The following is a 17,793-nucleotide window of genomic DNA, read 5'->3' as shown; positions in this document are numbered from 1 at the left end:
TATCTCAAATATATATGTATTTATTTAAAATTATGGCAGCTATGCATATATATGCATGTATATTTGATGTGTTGTTCATCTATATCTCAAAGGCAAATTTCTTTATGATGATAGTGGATGTGAATCCACATGTTGATAACTTTAAAGTGTTAAAGAAGTTTCAGCCACTTCATATTTTATTAGACGAGAGTGTCATTGTTTTATTTCATAATATGGCTAAAGAAGAGATTGAGTGAGAGTAGAAATGTAGACTTTGTCCTTTTTTTTGTTCACTTGTGTTTATATTAGTTTTATTTTCAATACATGATTTCTTTGCAAGAGATGTGTGAAGCCATTTATCCATTTTGTGAGATTTACTTTATTTAAAAACTGTGATAATGTATTCTGGAAACCCACTTACATATGGCCAGGTGGTCTGCAGCACACTCAAAGAACATGATCTTGTGGACAGCGCTGTCAACCCCTTCAGCTTGTGCAGTTCCCAGGCCTCCCGCGTGCCTGTACCTCCAGGCACGTGGCCATCTGATGTATGAGGAGATGAGACTAGTGCCAATCAATGTCAAATATCAGTGAAGTTCACTTTCTTATGTTGCTTGTTTTAAAAAGTTCTAAGAATTTCTGCACCCAGAAGGACGGTGAAAGGCTGCACAAACAATTTACGATTTACAATAATAATGAAAGGCTTAAATATGTAACCATGTGATTAAGCCCTTGAGCTTTAGAGACACAAAATCCTACTTGTATCTTATGAGCTGTGTGATGATAGAGAATTTATGGTATCTCTTCAAACTTTCCTGTGGTTATTTGTGAAGTGTTTGTTTTTTATTTCTAGCTACCTCGTATTGTAATTTGGAAAATTGAATTCTATCAGACATGTAAATTTCCAGCACATTCTAAGCTGCTAATATTTTAATAATCCTAATTTTGATAATATGAGAGGAAGATGAGAATTAGTACATAAAATTCACTCTAAGATTCCTTATCTCAGAGATAGAGGAAATATATTTGGTTGGAACTGAAAGCAAGCTAGAAATTAGACAAAGAAAAAAGATTGTGAACTCCTTTCACACATTACATCATACACAATGATCTTATGTATATAAATAGTATTGTGATACACAGGTGGAAATTTTAATTTTTTAAATTACTCCCTATTTGGGTGAGAATTGATGAGTTAGAGAAAAAAGTAGAAAAAAATCTGATGAGTGTAAATTCTTCACTCTGAACCAGGAAGTTATTTTTGCTCTTCTCATACTGGAGAGTCTGGAAAGGCTGACCAATGCAAAGGGAGGGCCAACCTGTGAGACCCACATACATATCTTGTGAACTGGAATAAACATGTTCTCATAGGAAATGTCCTTGCAAGTCATTTGTGTGACAGGGAGGTGGCCTGATGTGGAGGTAAGATTATGAGACTTGGATTTAAAAGGTTTGGCTTGAGATTCCATAGCCATGACTATGAAAATCATGACCATTTTTATATCCCCCAGTAATAATATTTGTTTTACTGTTCTTGAAAGAATATAAATGATGCATATGAAGAAAATTATTCAAGCTTGCAACTTTTTAAGCAAATTTCAGTTGTTACTATTAATAATAATAATAATGATTGCAGATCATTAAGAATTGGATAAAAATATAAACTCCCCAAAAGCCTGAGATTCAGGGACAAGATCTTAAACACTAAATTTACTTTTTGACTATTTTTCAACTAATTGCATTTCCTCATAATTTTTGTTTCTCAAGTAACATACTCCTTATGAACAATTTCTCCTAGGTAAAAATAACACGAATATCCATTTTAATAGGTGACAATCAAATTTGGAAATAGAAATCTATTTTCTTTCTGCTTTTTAACTTTCATTGTGAGGATTACATATTGGCTTATTTTATTATCTCTCTAATGATCACTCAGCTCCTGAAATATGTTTTGTTTTGTGTTTTGAAAAAGTAAATTATATTTTCTCTTGTATAAAACTATTATTACACTCTGAGAAAAAGATGGAGAAAAAATTGGTTGAATTTAAAGCTGATCATATCTATGGTGCTATAGTTTATTCTGAAATTAAAGTTCCAATATGACATCATTCACATATATATGTATATATACATATATAGCTGTATATACTTGCCCTAGTTTATACGGTATCGAGTGGCTGTTTGTAAGAAGGGACTCTTTGGACTGGCTGCAATAACATATAAAGAAATGTTAATAAAATATTTTTCCTGTACTCTGCCACTTAGCATGCTAAACTGTGTCCTTAATCATCTCCTAAGGGAAAACACACAGATTTCTTAGATAGATTTTCCTTGCAATAGAGACATCCAACAAGACAGCTCTGAAGTGTGTGATTAACTTGAAATAATAGTGGCCCTTAGGGTTTCAGGCTTTTTCTACTTCATAACATTTTGGGTCTGTTATTACCTTAGGTGAACCCAATTCCCCAGGAAAGAAGATGCTGACTTAATTCTTCTGTGACTTATGTCATCAATATAGCGAGGATAGAAATGAAACCGTGTTTCTCTACGCTTATGAGATTCTAGGTAGCTATTATTTAAACTTATTTCACAAAAACTGCTGAATTTTTTATACCCTGATGATGACTGTGGACTCTTAGAAATAAATCTTCACATGGAAACAAATGAGATTAAACATGTGCATGCACTTGCACACGGGCACGAGCATACACACACACAAATTCAGTTACTGTGGAGAATTCGAGAGTACTATTTTATTGGATTTTCCCTGATACAAGACATAATAAAATAAGAAGTTCCTTCAAAGTAAATGTTTCTTTGCCTTACTGTCTTCAAGCACACCATGCAGGGAATGAACACTATTCGATTTATAAAGGTTTTCAGGACAGATTGCACATGCTACCTTCCTCAGCCTTTGCCAGGATTGTATCACCCACTTTTTCAGGACATTTATATTTAAAAGTAACCAAAATCCTGTATTTTTTTTCATTTGAGCAAAGATCGACTAAAAAATAACATCATAAATCTTTGTACTATAACCCAAAATACACATAAAAGACATTGTAACCTGGTTAATAATAATTTGATACATAGATAAATTTAATTGGACTGTATTTTTGACTAAATGAATAAATAACTTTTACAAGCTATATCATTCTAGTAGGATTCTTTATACACTGCCTTCTTAGTGTATGCTATTATATAATAATTGTCTTAATTTACTTTGAGGTTAACAAAGCAATTACCTAATTTTTCCTTTGTTCTTATTTTCTCTGGAATTTATTAAAATTTATTCAATAAATAACTTTCTGAAAGTGCTACAAAACACATGTGCTTATAAAATAAAAGCAAAATAATTCAAAGAGAAGAATGAAACTTAAACATGCAAGCATAAAAAGCTGTGTCTTAAAGAACAAAAATTCATTGTGTCAGTGACTATCCCAATAGTATTAGAGGAAAAAATTTGAAATAGTGAAACCATGGCAGAATTAGAAAAGTAGTGAGAAGAATGAATGATATATAATCAAGAGTATTCAATCCAGAACAACTACCTAACCTGGCATTTCTCAAGGAGAGTTATGTGGATCACTAATATATCGTGACATACTATTTTGTAATTTATTTATGAATGTTTCCCCAAGAGTTTTAGAATGAAAGAAATTTGGGAAATTCTGCATGTTATATTCCCCTCTTGTGAGTCACAGTACATCTAAAGTTTCTGAGAAATCTTAAATTACTTGGAAATATGTAGATATTTTTTATTGTAGTAAAATGCATATAACATCAAATTTACCATTTTAAAGTGTACAATTTAGTGTCATTACGTACATTCACAATGTGTTACAACCATCACCATGGGCTAGTTCCAGGTAATCGTTGTAATCGTTAATTTGACCATGAAACAGTTTCCTTCTGGAATATCTTTTAATTTTGGTGTTTCCAGAGAATATATATGGAAATATTGATCCAATCCTTTCATTTTAAAAACTAAAAATGCGATCTTGAGAGATTAAATGCCCTGCTCAAGATCACACATGTGGTTGGGAGATAGCCAGTATCTCATGCAGATTGCATTTCCAAGAAGTGGGCCTTTTCTATCTCACGCTATTTTCCCCTTTCCATCTATGTGGCCTGTCTGGATCTGACAATCCAGTAACCTACAGAAAATACATTAAGATTTTACCTAGAAGAATTCAAGATTAAAACAAATATCTCTAATCTTGAAAAAGGTACATTACTTTTAAATGCTACGTTTTACTTGTTTTATAACCCTCTCGCTGTGATTTTCTTATGAGAACTTTCTAATTCACAGAATTCTGTTCTCAGGTCTTTTTAAGATTGTGGCTGATAAAACTCCATACCTCACTATGGAAGAAATTACAAGAACCATCCATATTGGACCAAGTAGACTGGGGCATCCTTGCTTCTATCATCAGAAGGATATAAAACTAGAGAATCTCATCATAAAGCAAGGTGAGCAAATCATGCTCAACTCAGTCGAAGAGATCAATGGAGAAATAATGGTGAACTGTGGTGTGCTAAGGAATCATCAAAATCACTCATTTACTTTGCCTTTGTCACAAGAAGGAGAGTTCTATGAATGTGATGATGAACATATTTATACCCTAAAGGAAATTGTCCAATGGAAGATCCCCAAGAACAGAACACGAACTGTGAAACTTACAGACTTTTCAAATAAGTGGGACTTAAGAAATCCATTCCCTAAAGGCTTTTATGGTGCTGTGATTCTCAAGCCTGTTTATGAAATTCAAGGTGTGATGAAATGTAAGTATCCCCTGAGAATGATGCTTTATGAACATGATTGTGGGGTTTGGGAAAGAGAAAAGCTTTAGTCTAAAGAATGGAACTCTGTCCCTGACTTGCCCATTAAGCCCACTGAGAGTCAGATTCTCATCTATAAATAAGCAAATCATGAAGACTCAAATTCAGCAATGTATGTAAGCAAATATTTTAAATTGTGTGGTGCTATCCAAATGTAAAATGCTGTAATTGTCAGGTACAGACAGATTAAAATATTTATTTTTATCACTGCCAGTTAAATAGGATCAGAAAAGAGCTACTTTTTAGAATAGAGAATTAATTGGCTAGAAAGAAGCTTTCTTATATGGAGGTGGTCATAAAAGAGGTAAGACACAAAGTTTCTTTATGTGTCCCTTACTCCTATTTTTGTGAGAGCCTTTTTTCTTTTTTTTTTTTCAGCCATCCCTCATTGGTCATAAATCCTCCTATTAGCTTGGAGTCCTTCTGACTTAAGGGAAAATGATATGACAAATTAATTCACACATAAGTGTGGGTTTAAAAGGATTCTATTGAAATATAGTTGTTTTACAATATTATATTAGTTTCAGGTGTACAGCATAGTGATTCAATATTTTTATACATTATACTCCCTTTAGAATTATTACAAAAATGGCTATATTTCCCAGTGCTGTACAATATATCCTTGTTGCTTATCTATCTTATACATAGTACTTTGTATAACTTAATCCCATACCCCTATCCTGATCCTCCCCCTTTCCCTCTTCCCACATAAGTGTATTTTAATATGTAATCTTCATAAGATTTTTGCATTTTAAAATAAGAATAGCTGGAGAGAGCATTGTAATCCTACAGAAATTAACACCTTGACTTTTTAAGATTATGGCACATAAGCATAACAAGTATGGAACAAAGAGTTCTGTATTTGCAGTAAAAAGTCCTGGATTCTAACTCTGGTCAATAACTTAACAGGTGGTAGCTTTGGGTGAGCCATGTAAACTGCATCTATACAAAGGGGATGATGATATCCCTTTTGTCTATGACTTGGAGTTGTTTTGAGAATGAAATAAGGTTCTATTAAGATACTATATGTAATACACCCGAGGAAAAAAAAGCAATATGTAAAAATGTTTGGTCAAAGAGTACCCCTTGGATATCTCAAATTCTATTTATCTCTGCCCCCATTAATATTGTTGGTCACATGCAATTGTGAAAAACTTGACATGCCTTTTGAGTAGGTTTTAGAGCTATGTTAAATTTTGTTACATACATATATTTAACCAGAAATCAATTAATTCATTTGAGCAAAAGGTATAGGTAAGGAATTCCACTCAAGTAGTGATTTTTTTTTGTACTACAAAAAATTGAGGCCACAGCATGATTATTTTTTTAAGTTGACAAAATATTGAAGTCGCAGCAAACTTTAGACCTCACGTTAGTGTTTTGTCAGTTTTCCCAAAATGTACAATCAAAATTGATAACTGAGTTTTCCTAAAAAATGGATAGCATTTTCTCATTTTAAATTTTGTTATTTTTCTAAAACCATTGGCATCTCCTATCATGCAGGTGCAAATGAAGGCGAACCCAGAACCTAAGCACATGAACAAGATGGTTACAGCATTTAATGAATTTAGGTTAGGGATCACGAAGGCCTTCACTGCGGAAATTACATTTAAACTAAGATCTGAAGGGTGCATAGGAGATGGGCAGGCTGAGAGAGAGGGGTCAACATTGGAGGAAGCAGACGCAGCTTGCAGGAAAGCAGGTCAGCAAGAGACTGTGGTTCCAGTGCACCTGGTGTGAGACAAGAGAGGAGAAGGCAGGCTGAGACAGATATCAAAACATGCAATGGGGTAGTGGAATCAGTCATGGAGGATCTTGAAATATATGTTAAGGGGTTAACATTTGTCCAAAGAGCAAATTAATAATGGTTTTTCAGCTGGAGAAACAAGGTGGGAGAATTGCAGTGAGGCCACTGGTTCTGTGGCAGAGTACTGGGGGGTTAATACAATAGTGATAGGGACAGCTCTTCTTAATAGGTATTTCAGAAGTACAGCTAGCCAGATCTGAAGGTCTATTGGAAGGGGAAAGAAGTTAACCTGATTCCCAGGCTTCTGGCTTGATCTGCTGGTTGAATGGTGGTGCAGTTTATTACATATAAACATTGACAGAAGAGCAAGGGATATTAACAGAAGTGTTTAGATGGACTTAAATATGGTTTCGTGTTAGCTAAGGTCCCAGAAGAAAGCCTTTAGATGAAGTAAAATCCTTCCCCAAATGTTTTAGTCCAATTTCCATTCTTTAATGATATTAAAATTGAATTTTGATTTTAATTATTTTGGACCTTTAATTTCTTAAGGATTATTTTAAACATTAGTTCTCATTGTATAGCAATTTCAGGACAGATACTGTATGAGACTGCTTTGCATGTATACTGACTACAGAATATTTCCTGAAAATAGAGGATGGGTGTCCAACACAAAAAGTCAAATTTAAAAAATTATTGTTGTTATAGGCATTTTTCTTCTAAATATAAAATGTAAACTGTTTTTTAATCAATTGTGGTCTTGTTTTACATGATTCTTTCTTATATTGAAGATTCAAACTTGCCTTGAAGTCAAGGGCATGTTGCCTGCTAAGTTGTTTTCCAGTGACTTTGAGTGTCAGGCACAGTTCAAACTCCTCTTGACTTGATTCCTTCTTTTCTAAAGTGACAAGAAAAAGAATAGGTCTGTCAGGGGTAGGAGATTTTAGAGAAACCTTAGGGGGAAAAGCAAGATGGAAAAGACTGAGAACTATAGGAAGCTATGAAATATTGATTTGTGGAAAAGAGAACATAGCAAGTAAATAGAGAAAAGAGGAAATATAAGATATTCTACTCCTAGTACTAGTTTTTAATGTTACTAATGGGAAAATTTAGGCTTTATAAAAAAGAAATGTAGCACAAAGTGTTTAAATGGAATATTTGTTCCTGGGAACTCTTGGTCACAGGCCAACCCCCTCTAACTCTTACCCTACATTTAATGATTTTTTAAAAGCTCTCTTTGGAAAGAGGTATAAATAACCATCCAAGACCTCTAACTACTGGTTTCATATAAGTCATAGCAAACTCTGTTTGTGCCTTTAACAGGAAGATAAAATTCATATTAGTGTAACAAATGGAATGCATAATATTTGCAAATGAAAAATGGAGCCAGCCGTTTAAAGCAGCTTCAAAAAAAATCTTGATTTTAAAACTTTTTAATGGTGTATTGGTGTATTGATTTTTTTGGTGTATTGATTGATAAGTAGTTCTTTACTTGTGGAAATTTTAAGAGTTGGAAAGTTGTGTTTTGCTTTAGGAGAAAAACTTAATGCCATTCAAATTTGGGAAAAAGTTTCTGCTCAAGTATATGACATAATTCATTTATAAGCAGAGGGCTGAAATCACACGAGCAGAATGGTGATATCAGAAAGGCAGTATCTGAATATTGTATAATAGGTGACAAATGAATAGAAGAAAAAAATACATTGATCTTTTACTATTCTGAGACTTTGTCTTTCTCTCATGTATTTTCAAAAATAATTTCCATTTTTATCAAAGTCAAAAGTGTCAAATAGTAGTAAAAAGACAAAGTTACCAACAAACCTTGTGCCCTTGACCATTCCCAAATTTCCTCCACATTCTGCTACTCTGAGGTAACTCCTTTAAATATTTCGCTCCTGCTTTCTTGTATTTCCATTCACATTTCCAATAATATACGGATATTGCTATTTTTCAAGTGATCAGTTTTAGACAGTAACTACTGACTTCCATGTGTGGTGATGAAGATTTAATGGTCTTATATTCCTACTTCCTCTTCCCTTTCCCATTCTCTCAGTATATGATAAGTTATGGTTAAGCATTTGCAGTTTCATTATTGTGACAGTTCATTGCTGAATCAAGTGGTAGATAATGACCATAATTCCATTTCTGTATAGCTTTATTTTTCTGTAATAATGACCTTACTATTTCATTTCTTAGTTTTCTTCAATCCTTTCCTAAGTCTTGAAGTATTTTCCAACATCTTTGTAAAAGAAAACAAAAAAAGCCATTCATTGCAATTTTCCAGAGCCCAAACTGTCAGGAGATCTACCTCTTCTGTTATTTTTTTTATCCTGAAGTATTCCTCCTGGAACCCTCCAACCTCATGCTCCAGTCTGTATTTGTGGCTCTCTAGAACTAATACATAGGTGCTTGTCTTAGCTTGGGATACTATTATAAAAATACAGTAAACTGGGTGGCTTATAAGCAACAGAACTTTATTTCTTACAGTTCTAGAGGCTGAAAGTCTGAGATTAGGGTGCCAGCACTGTGGAATTCTGGTGAGGAAACTCTTCCAGGTTGCAGATTGCGGACTTACAGTATCCTTATCCTTACAGTATCCTTACACAGAGAGCAGAGAGGGGAAGTAAAGCCTCTGGTGACTTTTATAAGGCCTCTGATCTCATTGATGAGGGCTCCATCCTCATGACCTCATCTAATTCTAATCACCTCCCAAAGATGCCACCTCCTGACCCCCTCACATTATGAAGCTGAGTTTCAACATATGAATATTAGGGGACACAAACATTTAGTCCATTACAGTGTTGTCCTGGGACTTCGATTTAACACCATCCTGGTGGTTACTCTTTGACTTGCTTCTGTGTTTACTAGCAATTTCTGGACTCAAATAACTTATTGTTGCCAATATTGCCTTTGAGAGATTACATGGTATTCAGAAGTTTCACAGTAATGTGCTTTGTGGTAGGCCTGTTCTTTCATTGTGAGGAAAGTTTTCAGGTTGGAAATTCAGGTCCTTCATTTCTAGGATAAATTCTTTGATAATTGCCTTTCAACTGTTTTTTCTCTTCTGTCCTTCTGTAACTTCTAATCTCATGTTGAAGCTCCCATACTAATGTAGAACTATTTTCTTTATTTTATGTCTGTCTTTGGTTTACCTTCAGGGGAAATTTCTTAACTACATTTCCAACTGTTTTAATGAATTTTTAATTTCAGCTATCATATTTTTAATTTCTAAGAGTTATTTCTTATATCATTTTTTAACTGTTAACATGTTCTTGTTTTAAGGACTCAATATCTTATCTCTCTGAGAATATACTACTATTTCTTAAAGTTTTCTACTGTTCCTTGCATTTTATCTGCCTCTTTTGGCCTTTTTTAAAGTTTTAGTCTGTCATTCTTGTTAAATGTTTTCCTCAAATTGTTGGTGATTATTTCGCATTTGTTCATATTTACGTGTTAGACACATTTTTAATTTAATTTACAAGTGAGGCACTATTGATATACAAGCTCTTTGTTTTATGAATTTTAGGTTTCATTTTGTTGGCTTTTTCATTGGAGAATTCCCCAAATTCAGATCCTGTGAGTCTTTCCTCCAGGACTTGTTCAATTTCATCTGAAAAGAATCTTCTTGATACCTCCTGGGTGTTATGAAACTCTTGTAACTGAGTGGAGAAGTTGCTGAGGCTTTCACTGTTCCCCCATAGATTTAGAGTTCCCTTCTTTGCTTTCAGTTCCATGCTTCTCCCCTGCTCACCTATGCCTACTTTCCAGATTCTATGACCCTATACTGTTTCCTGCAGAGAGAGAGGTGGGAGGGGTTGTCACCTGTCTTCCCCAAATTAAAGCTGAAGACCTGGGTTTAACCATGCTTCAAACATTCACATAATCCCTTGTTTTGTCCTCTACCTTCTCCTCCACCTTCCGAGGGGCTTTATGCCTCCAATTCAAAAACTTTTGGGGAGTTGTGTGGGGCAAAAAAGGCTGACTTTTCACTGGACTCGAACTCCTTAGGCACATAGGCTTTCCTTTTCCTATTCTACCGAATCATTGACCGTTCTTCCATCTGAGTTCAATCTTTATCTAGTTTAAGGATTGCAGACATCTTTTAGATTCATTGAAACTTTTTCTTTCTTTTTCTCCTTTTTACCCTATGGCAAATTTGAGGGAAGAAAGAGTTGAAAAGCAACATATTTTACCCATAAACCTCACTACTTACTTAAATTGGTCCTAGGCCGGAGTTTTTCCTGGACCTAGTATAACCCTGAAAGGACTGGTTGCTAATATTACTAAGTGATAAGTGTAATTTATAAACTTAATCTTTTTAACACAACATAATTTTTAGTAATTTATGGAAGCATCTGAGTCAATTTCTTATGTATTTATTTTTATCTTCTCAGTGCTTGAGATAAAGTAAATGTTCATTATTCAATAAATTAAATACATGAATGAATGAATGAAGCAACTAAAATAATTGCTTCTGTCTATATATGTTGTACAGTACAAAGTTCCTATTTAGGTATCAAGAAGGTTTTCTCACCCACCATATCCAGATTTGATTTGTTACAATGACATATTTATGAACTTAATAGCTAAGGAGAATGAATATTCACTTTTTGGCACCAAAGTTGATATCACATATTTATATAACAGGTTCAATTTTTATTAGTGATGTTTTTCCTAATGTTTCCCTGACAGTACTGTGACATAACATGATCTTTAGAACCCATGGATGCTCTAGCCAGCTTCCATTTCATTTTCTTCCTTTAGGCAGAAATCTTACTGCTAATAAAAACGTCAAACAGCAAGCAAAGTACAGTTTTTACTATATAAGTGTGTATATATACGTATATACATATATATTTTTATTTATTTATTTATTCTTAAACTACCAATAAATAACGTTTGATCATTCAGTGTTCTCCAGAGAAAAAGTAAATAATATTATATAAATTGATATTATATATAATTGTATTATATTGTCTATACATGATTATATATTAATTAGTTATTTAATTAATTTTAAGGTCTTGGCTAATGTAATTATGGGGGCTAATAAGTTCTACATCTACAGGACAGGCTGACAAGCTGGAAACTCAGGCAGAAGTTTATGTTGCAGTCTTGAGGCAGAATTTCTTCTTCTCTGGGAAACTTCTGTTTTTGCTCTTTAGACCTTCAGCTGATTGGATGAGGCTTATCCACATATTGAGGATAACACCCTTTACTTAAAGTCAGGTTATTTGGATGGTAACCACGTCTACAAAATACCTTCACGGCAACACCTAGATCAGTGTTTGATTAAATAGCTGGCTACAGCAGCCCAGTCAAGTTGACACATCAATGAAGAAAACATGTTAATTGTATCATTCAGTATAAGAAAATGGCTCTTCACTTTTCTTAGCTTTTATAAACTAAATGAAAATGTAAAAGAGTAGTGTTACAAATAAAACCATATCAAATGCAAGGCTGTTCAAGGAAAGTCCTGATGATTTTTTTTTCTGCTACAAATGTTGGAGAGTGATCCAAAAGGAACTTTATCTATTTATAAATACAAACAGAAGTAGAACCAGAGGAGGACCACCCAACAAAATGGAAATTCACTGCATAGCTTCTCTTAAGTTGAAATGAAACTGAATAAATGGAAAAAAAATTAATTCACAGAATATTTGTAAAGAAAATTGAGACCAAATAGATGAACTATAAAGCAAATTTTAATTTAAAAGCCTGGAATGAGGCAAGTTCAGAAATTATTAGTGCATCAAATAATCATTGTATAATGAAGAGTATGATGTGATGCAAAAATGTAAACAAAACAATTCACAGAATAAATGAGAGCTGGAGACAAAATTTATCAAAGCACTTTAGAGAAAAATAACTATAGTCTTGGAAAGTAAATTAAAAAATCAAACTTAGAAAGTGAAAATTTGCAAAAAATACATGAATTGTTTAATAATAATAATATAGGAGAAACTAGAAATTGAGAAAAACTGCAGGCTAAAATTTACAAAATTTGTTAAGAAAAAAATAAGTAGAAACAACCATCTTGCTTCAAGACTTGAATAAGATTGTCTCAGTAGATTTCCTACCATGTACTGCTAATTCAGGCCTAATTGCAAAGGATAGGCCCTTGAATGCTGAGTTGAGACAAAGAATATTCCAGAATTGAGTATTAGCTCTTCAAGGAAACATGCATTGCCTAACATTAACCAAGCTTAAATGTATACCTTTATTTTCTCTTTAAAGATAATTTTTAGTGGGGTCCCCCAAATTCACACTTGGCTGAAAGAGTTGTTGCAGTGGGAAATGCAGAAAAGCATCACATTATGATTAACATTAGCCCTAACTGTACAGGGACTTTCCCTGAAAGAATAAGCAGAAAGACAATGTTTAATGAAATGACTCAGAAGCAGAGAGAAGAAACCAATGCTACCTTTTTAGAGAAGATGGAATGGAAATTTTTTTCACAAGAGCTCCCTTTGGAAAAACAGAAAACTTACCCAAACCAGAACAATTCATGTTTACCCAGGAAGAAAATTTGGGAAGTGTAAACTAAGGTTGCATGAATATATACTGTTTTTACTTTAGATTAGTTTGAAACTGAAAAACTTGTAATAAACAACATCAGGAACGTCTCTCATGCTCCGAGTTGCTGTCTTCTTATCTCTTTATCAATTTGAAGTCAAGATAACTTTTTTGGGAAATTTTCTAATTTAGCTCATTTTCTATAACCATTTTCATTTCTGGTGGTGGGAGGGAGGGTTACTTGTAAGATAAAAATGCTTGTTTAAAAATGTATAATACACACACACACACACACACACACTCACACTGGATATACCAAAATGTAAGCAGTGGTAGTCTAAAGCTGATAAAGATTGTAATGTTTTATCTCCCCTCTTATTTTTAAAAAATAATTAAATAAATAATTAATAATTAATTAATATAAATATAATATTAATATCAATTAATAATTAATAAATAATTAAAAATTATTTTTCTTTATAAGAAAACAAAAAATGTTGATTTATCTTTCTTTTAGACCCATACTTAGATATAATGAAATTTGCCATAAAAATTAATTAAACCCGTTTCAGTTTGAAAACTTAAGTATGTCATTTCCAAATTCTAGGTAATTTTTTTTTTTAATTTCTGAAAAATTTATTTTATTTATTTTTTTATACAGCAGGTCCTTATTAGTCATCAGTTTTATACACATCAGTGTATACATGTCAACCCCAATCGTCCAATTCATCACACCACACCACCACCACCCCGCAGCATTCCCCCCTTGGGGCCCATTCGTTTGTTCTCTACATCTGTGTCTCAATTTCTGCTCTGCAGACCAGTTCATCTGTACCACTTTTCTAGGTTCCACATATATGTGTTAATATACGGTATCTGTTTTTCTCTTTCTGACTTACTTCACTCTGTATGCAGTCTCTAGATCCGTCCACGTCTCAACAAATGACCCAATTTCATTCCTCTTTATGGCTGAGTAATATTCCATTGTATATATGTACTACATCTTCTTTATCCATTCGTCTGTCGATGGGCATTTAGGTTGCTTCCATGACCTGGCTATTGTAAAGAGTGCTGCAGTGAACATTGGGGTGCATGTGTGGTTTTGAATTATGGTTTTCTCAGGATATATGCCCAGTAGTGGGATTGCTGGATCATATAGTAATTCTATTTTTAGTTTTTTAAGGAACCTCCATACTGTTCTCCATAGTGGCTGTATCAATTTACATTCCCACCAACAGTGCAAGAGGGTTCCCTTTTCTCCACACCCTCTCCAGCATTTGTTGTTTGTAGATTTTCTGATGATGCCCATTTGAACTGGTGTGAGGTGATACCTCATTGTAGTTTTGATTTGCATTTCTCTAATAATTAGTGATGTTGAGCAGCTTTTCATGTGCTTCTTGGCCATCTGTATGTCTTTGGAGAAATGTCTATTTAGGTTTTCTGCCCACTTTTGGATTGAGTTGTTTTTTTTTTAATTTTGAGCTGCATGAGCTGTTTATATATTTTGGAGATTAATCCTTTGTCTGTTGATTCGTTTGCAAATATTTTCTCCCATTCTGAGGGTTATCTTTTTGCCTTGTTTATGGTTTCCTTTGCTGTGCAAAAGCTTTTAAGTTTCATTAGGTCCCATTTGTTTATTTTTGTTTTTATTTCCATTACTCTAGGAGGTGGATCAAAAAAGATCTTGCTGTGATTTATGTCAAAGAGTGTTTTTCCTATGTTTTCCTCTAAGAGTTTTATAGTGTCCGGTCTTACATTTAGGTCTCTAATCCATTTTGAGTTAATTTTTGTGTATGGTGTTAGGGAGTGTTCTAATTCCATTCTTTTACATGTAGCTGTCCAGTTTTCCCAGAAACACTTATTGAAGAGACTGTCTTTTCTCCATTGTATATCCTTGCCTCCTTTGTCATATATTAGTTGACCATAGGTGCGTGGGTTTATCTCTGGGCTTTCTATCTTGTTCCATTGATTTATGTTTCTGTTTTTGTGCCAGTACCATATTGTCTAGATTACTGTAGCTTTGTAGTATAGTCTGAAGTCAGGGAGTCTGATTCCTCCAGCTCCGTTTTTTTCCCTCAAGACTGCTGTGGCTATTCGGGGTCTTTTGTGTCTCCATACAAATTTTAAGATTTTTTGTTCTAGTTGCATAAAAAATGCCATTGGTAATTTGATAGGGATTGCATTGAATCTGTAGATTGCTTTGGGTAGTATAGTCATTTTCACAATATTGATTCTTCCAATCCAAAAACATGGTATATCTCTCCATCTGTTGGTATCATCTTTAATTTCTTTCATCAGTGTCTTATAGTTTTCTGCATACAGGTCTTTTGTCTCCCTAGGTAGGTTTATTCCTCGGTATTTTATTCTTTTTGTTACAATGGTAAATGAGAGTGTTTCCTTAATTTCCCTTTCAGATTTTTCATCATTAGTGTATAGGGATGCAAGAGATTTCTGTGCATTAATTTTGTATCTGGCAACTTTACCAAATTCATTGATTAGCTCTAGTAGTTTTCTGGTGGCATCTTTAGGATTCTCAATGTACAGTATCATGTCATCTGCAAACAGTGACAGCTTTACTTCTTCTTTTCCAATTTGTATTCCTTTTATTTCTTTTTCTTCTCTGATTGCCATGGCTAGGACTTCCAAAACTACGTTGAATAATAGTGGTGAGAGTGGACATCCTTGTCTTATTCCTGATCTTAGTGGAAATGCTTTCAGCTTTTCACCATTGAGAATGATGTTTGCTGTGGGTTTGTCATATATGGCCTTCATTATGTTGAGTAGGTTCCCTCTATGCCCACTTTCTGGAGAGTTTCTATCATAAATGGGTGTTGAATTTTGTCAAACGCTTTTTCTGCATCTATTGAGATGATCAAATGGCTTTTATACTTCAATTTGTTAATATGGTTTATCACATTGATTGATTTATGTATTTTGAAGAATCCTTGCATCCCTGGGATAAATCCCACTTGATTATGGTGTATGATCCTTTTAATGTGTTGTTGGATTCTGTTTGCTAGTATTTTGTTGAGGATTTTTGCATCTATATTCATCAGTGATATTGATCTGTAATTTTCTTTTTTTGTAGTACCTTTGTCTGGTTTTGGTATCAGGGTGATGGTGGCTTCATAGAATGAGTTTGGGAGTATTCCTTCCTCTGCAATTTTTTAGAAGAGTTTGAGAAGGATGAGTCTTAGCTCTTCTCTAAATGTTTGATAGAATTCACCTGTGAAGCCATCTGGTCCTTGACTTTTGTTTGTTGGAAGTTTTTTTTTGCTGTACGCAGGCCTCTCACTGTTGGGGCCTCTCCCGTTGCAGAGCACAGGCTCCGGATGCGCAGGCTCAGCGGCCATGGCTCACGGGCCCAGCCGCTCCACGGCATGCAGGATCTTCCCGGACCAGGGCACGTACCCGTGTCCCCTGTATCGGCAGGTGGACTCTCAACCACTGCGCCACCAGGGAAGCCTGAAACAGGCTTTTTGAAAACCTGATTAACAACAAGGAGGTCATGGAGGGAGCAGTAAATTAGAATGAGGCAACCCAGTGGCAGATGAGATCAACGTGGTACCTAGGACCTCAGTAAGGGCTTTCACTTTTACTGAAGTGAAAAGGACTGCCACTGTGGGGCTATGAACAAGAGAAGGATATGATCAATTTAACATTTAAAAAGACTGTCTGGCTTCCCTAGAAAGATTTGACTATAAGAAGTCTCTTTAGGAAGCCACTGCAATAAACCAGGCAAGAAATAATGTAGCTTAGATCAGAGTAGTTCTGAGGTAATGGATGTTGAGTGTTAGGAAAAAAGAGAGAGAAGCTACGGATGTCTCAGATTTCTGCACCAAACAAGGAGAATGAGCAACAGATAGATGAGGTTTGGGTTGAGAAGATCAGAATTTCAGTTTAAGCATGTTAACTTTGAGATGTCTATTAGATAGCCAAGTGGAGATCTTAAATAGATATCTGGAGTGCAGGAGAATTATTTAGCTGGAGATACATGTTGGGGAGTCATCAGCATACAGATGGTACTTAAAAACATGAGACTGTGTAAGATCATGTGGGTGTGAGTGTGGACAGAGAAAGGAGGAGAACGAAGAAACATTAAAAAGGTGTGTGTGGGGCGGGGGGGAGAGTGGGTGGTATGTAGAGGAGAAGTACCAGAAAAAAAGTTGAGAAGAATTATAGGATAAGAAGGAAGTAAGTGAGGTAACTCTAGCAAAGAGTCTAATGTACTCTGTCAAATGCTGCTGATATATCAAGTAGGATGAGATAGGCTAGCACATCTTCAGTGAATTTGGTATAGAAGTACTGAAGATAGGTCTGGAGTTGGGTACATAAAAATTTAACAGAAGTTAGATAGCCTGGCCCGGAGGCTTTCTCTGGCAATAAAGTTGTCCTAAGTTATTAAGACAATTCTTTCCCCACCGTACCCATTGTACCGAAATACAGACTGGGATCTAGCTTGCATTAGGGTCCCTATGGTCAATTTAAAGCCCTCAGAAAGTCCTTAATGGCATCTATTCTACCAGTGTCAAGTTGTTCCCTCAACTTGAGAAATGACCTGAGTCTATGAACCCATCTAGTCCTAGCTCTACAATTCTTAAACACCGTTCATTTTGATTCAAATAAGTGTGATTTTAAAGTTTCTAAAATTACCTTGGGGTTCAGGGAAACCTGTGGCAACAATCTCAAAGGTTTGGGTTTGCTAAACTTTA

At 34.6% G+C, this 17,793-nt stretch overlaps 1 protein-coding gene across 5 annotated transcripts in view; it reads left to right on the top strand.

Annotated features, from left to right (window-relative positions):
* Positions 1–17,793, top strand: part of THEMIS (thymocyte selection associated) — a 173,031-nt gene that overhangs the window by 56,927 nt on the left and 98,311 nt on the right. For 4 of the 5 annotated variants that reach the window (XR_016395200.1, XM_022556268.2, XM_022556242.2 and 1 more), the window contains exon 4: positions 4,306–4,764. Coding sequence is in view for 4 of the 5 variants with exons in the window: in XM_022556268.2 (XP_022411976.2) it covers positions 4,306–4,764 (459 nt within the window). In the remaining variant the exon portion in view is untranslated. Of the gene's footprint in view, positions 1–2,436; positions 2,545–4,305; positions 4,765–17,793 lie in introns of those variants that run through there. The other variant, XM_022556273.2, reaches the window with a different exon arrangement.

The sequence above is a fragment of the Delphinapterus leucas genome, chromosome 12 (genome assembly GCF_059928025.1).
Source record: "Delphinapterus leucas isolate spDelLeu-1000000601 "Yukka" chromosome 12, BTC_Dleu_Yukka2, whole genome shotgun sequence".
Classification (NCBI taxonomy): Eukaryota; Metazoa; Chordata; class Mammalia; order Artiodactyla; family Monodontidae; genus Delphinapterus; species Delphinapterus leucas.
This window is presented reverse-complemented; position numbering and strand designations above follow the sequence as displayed.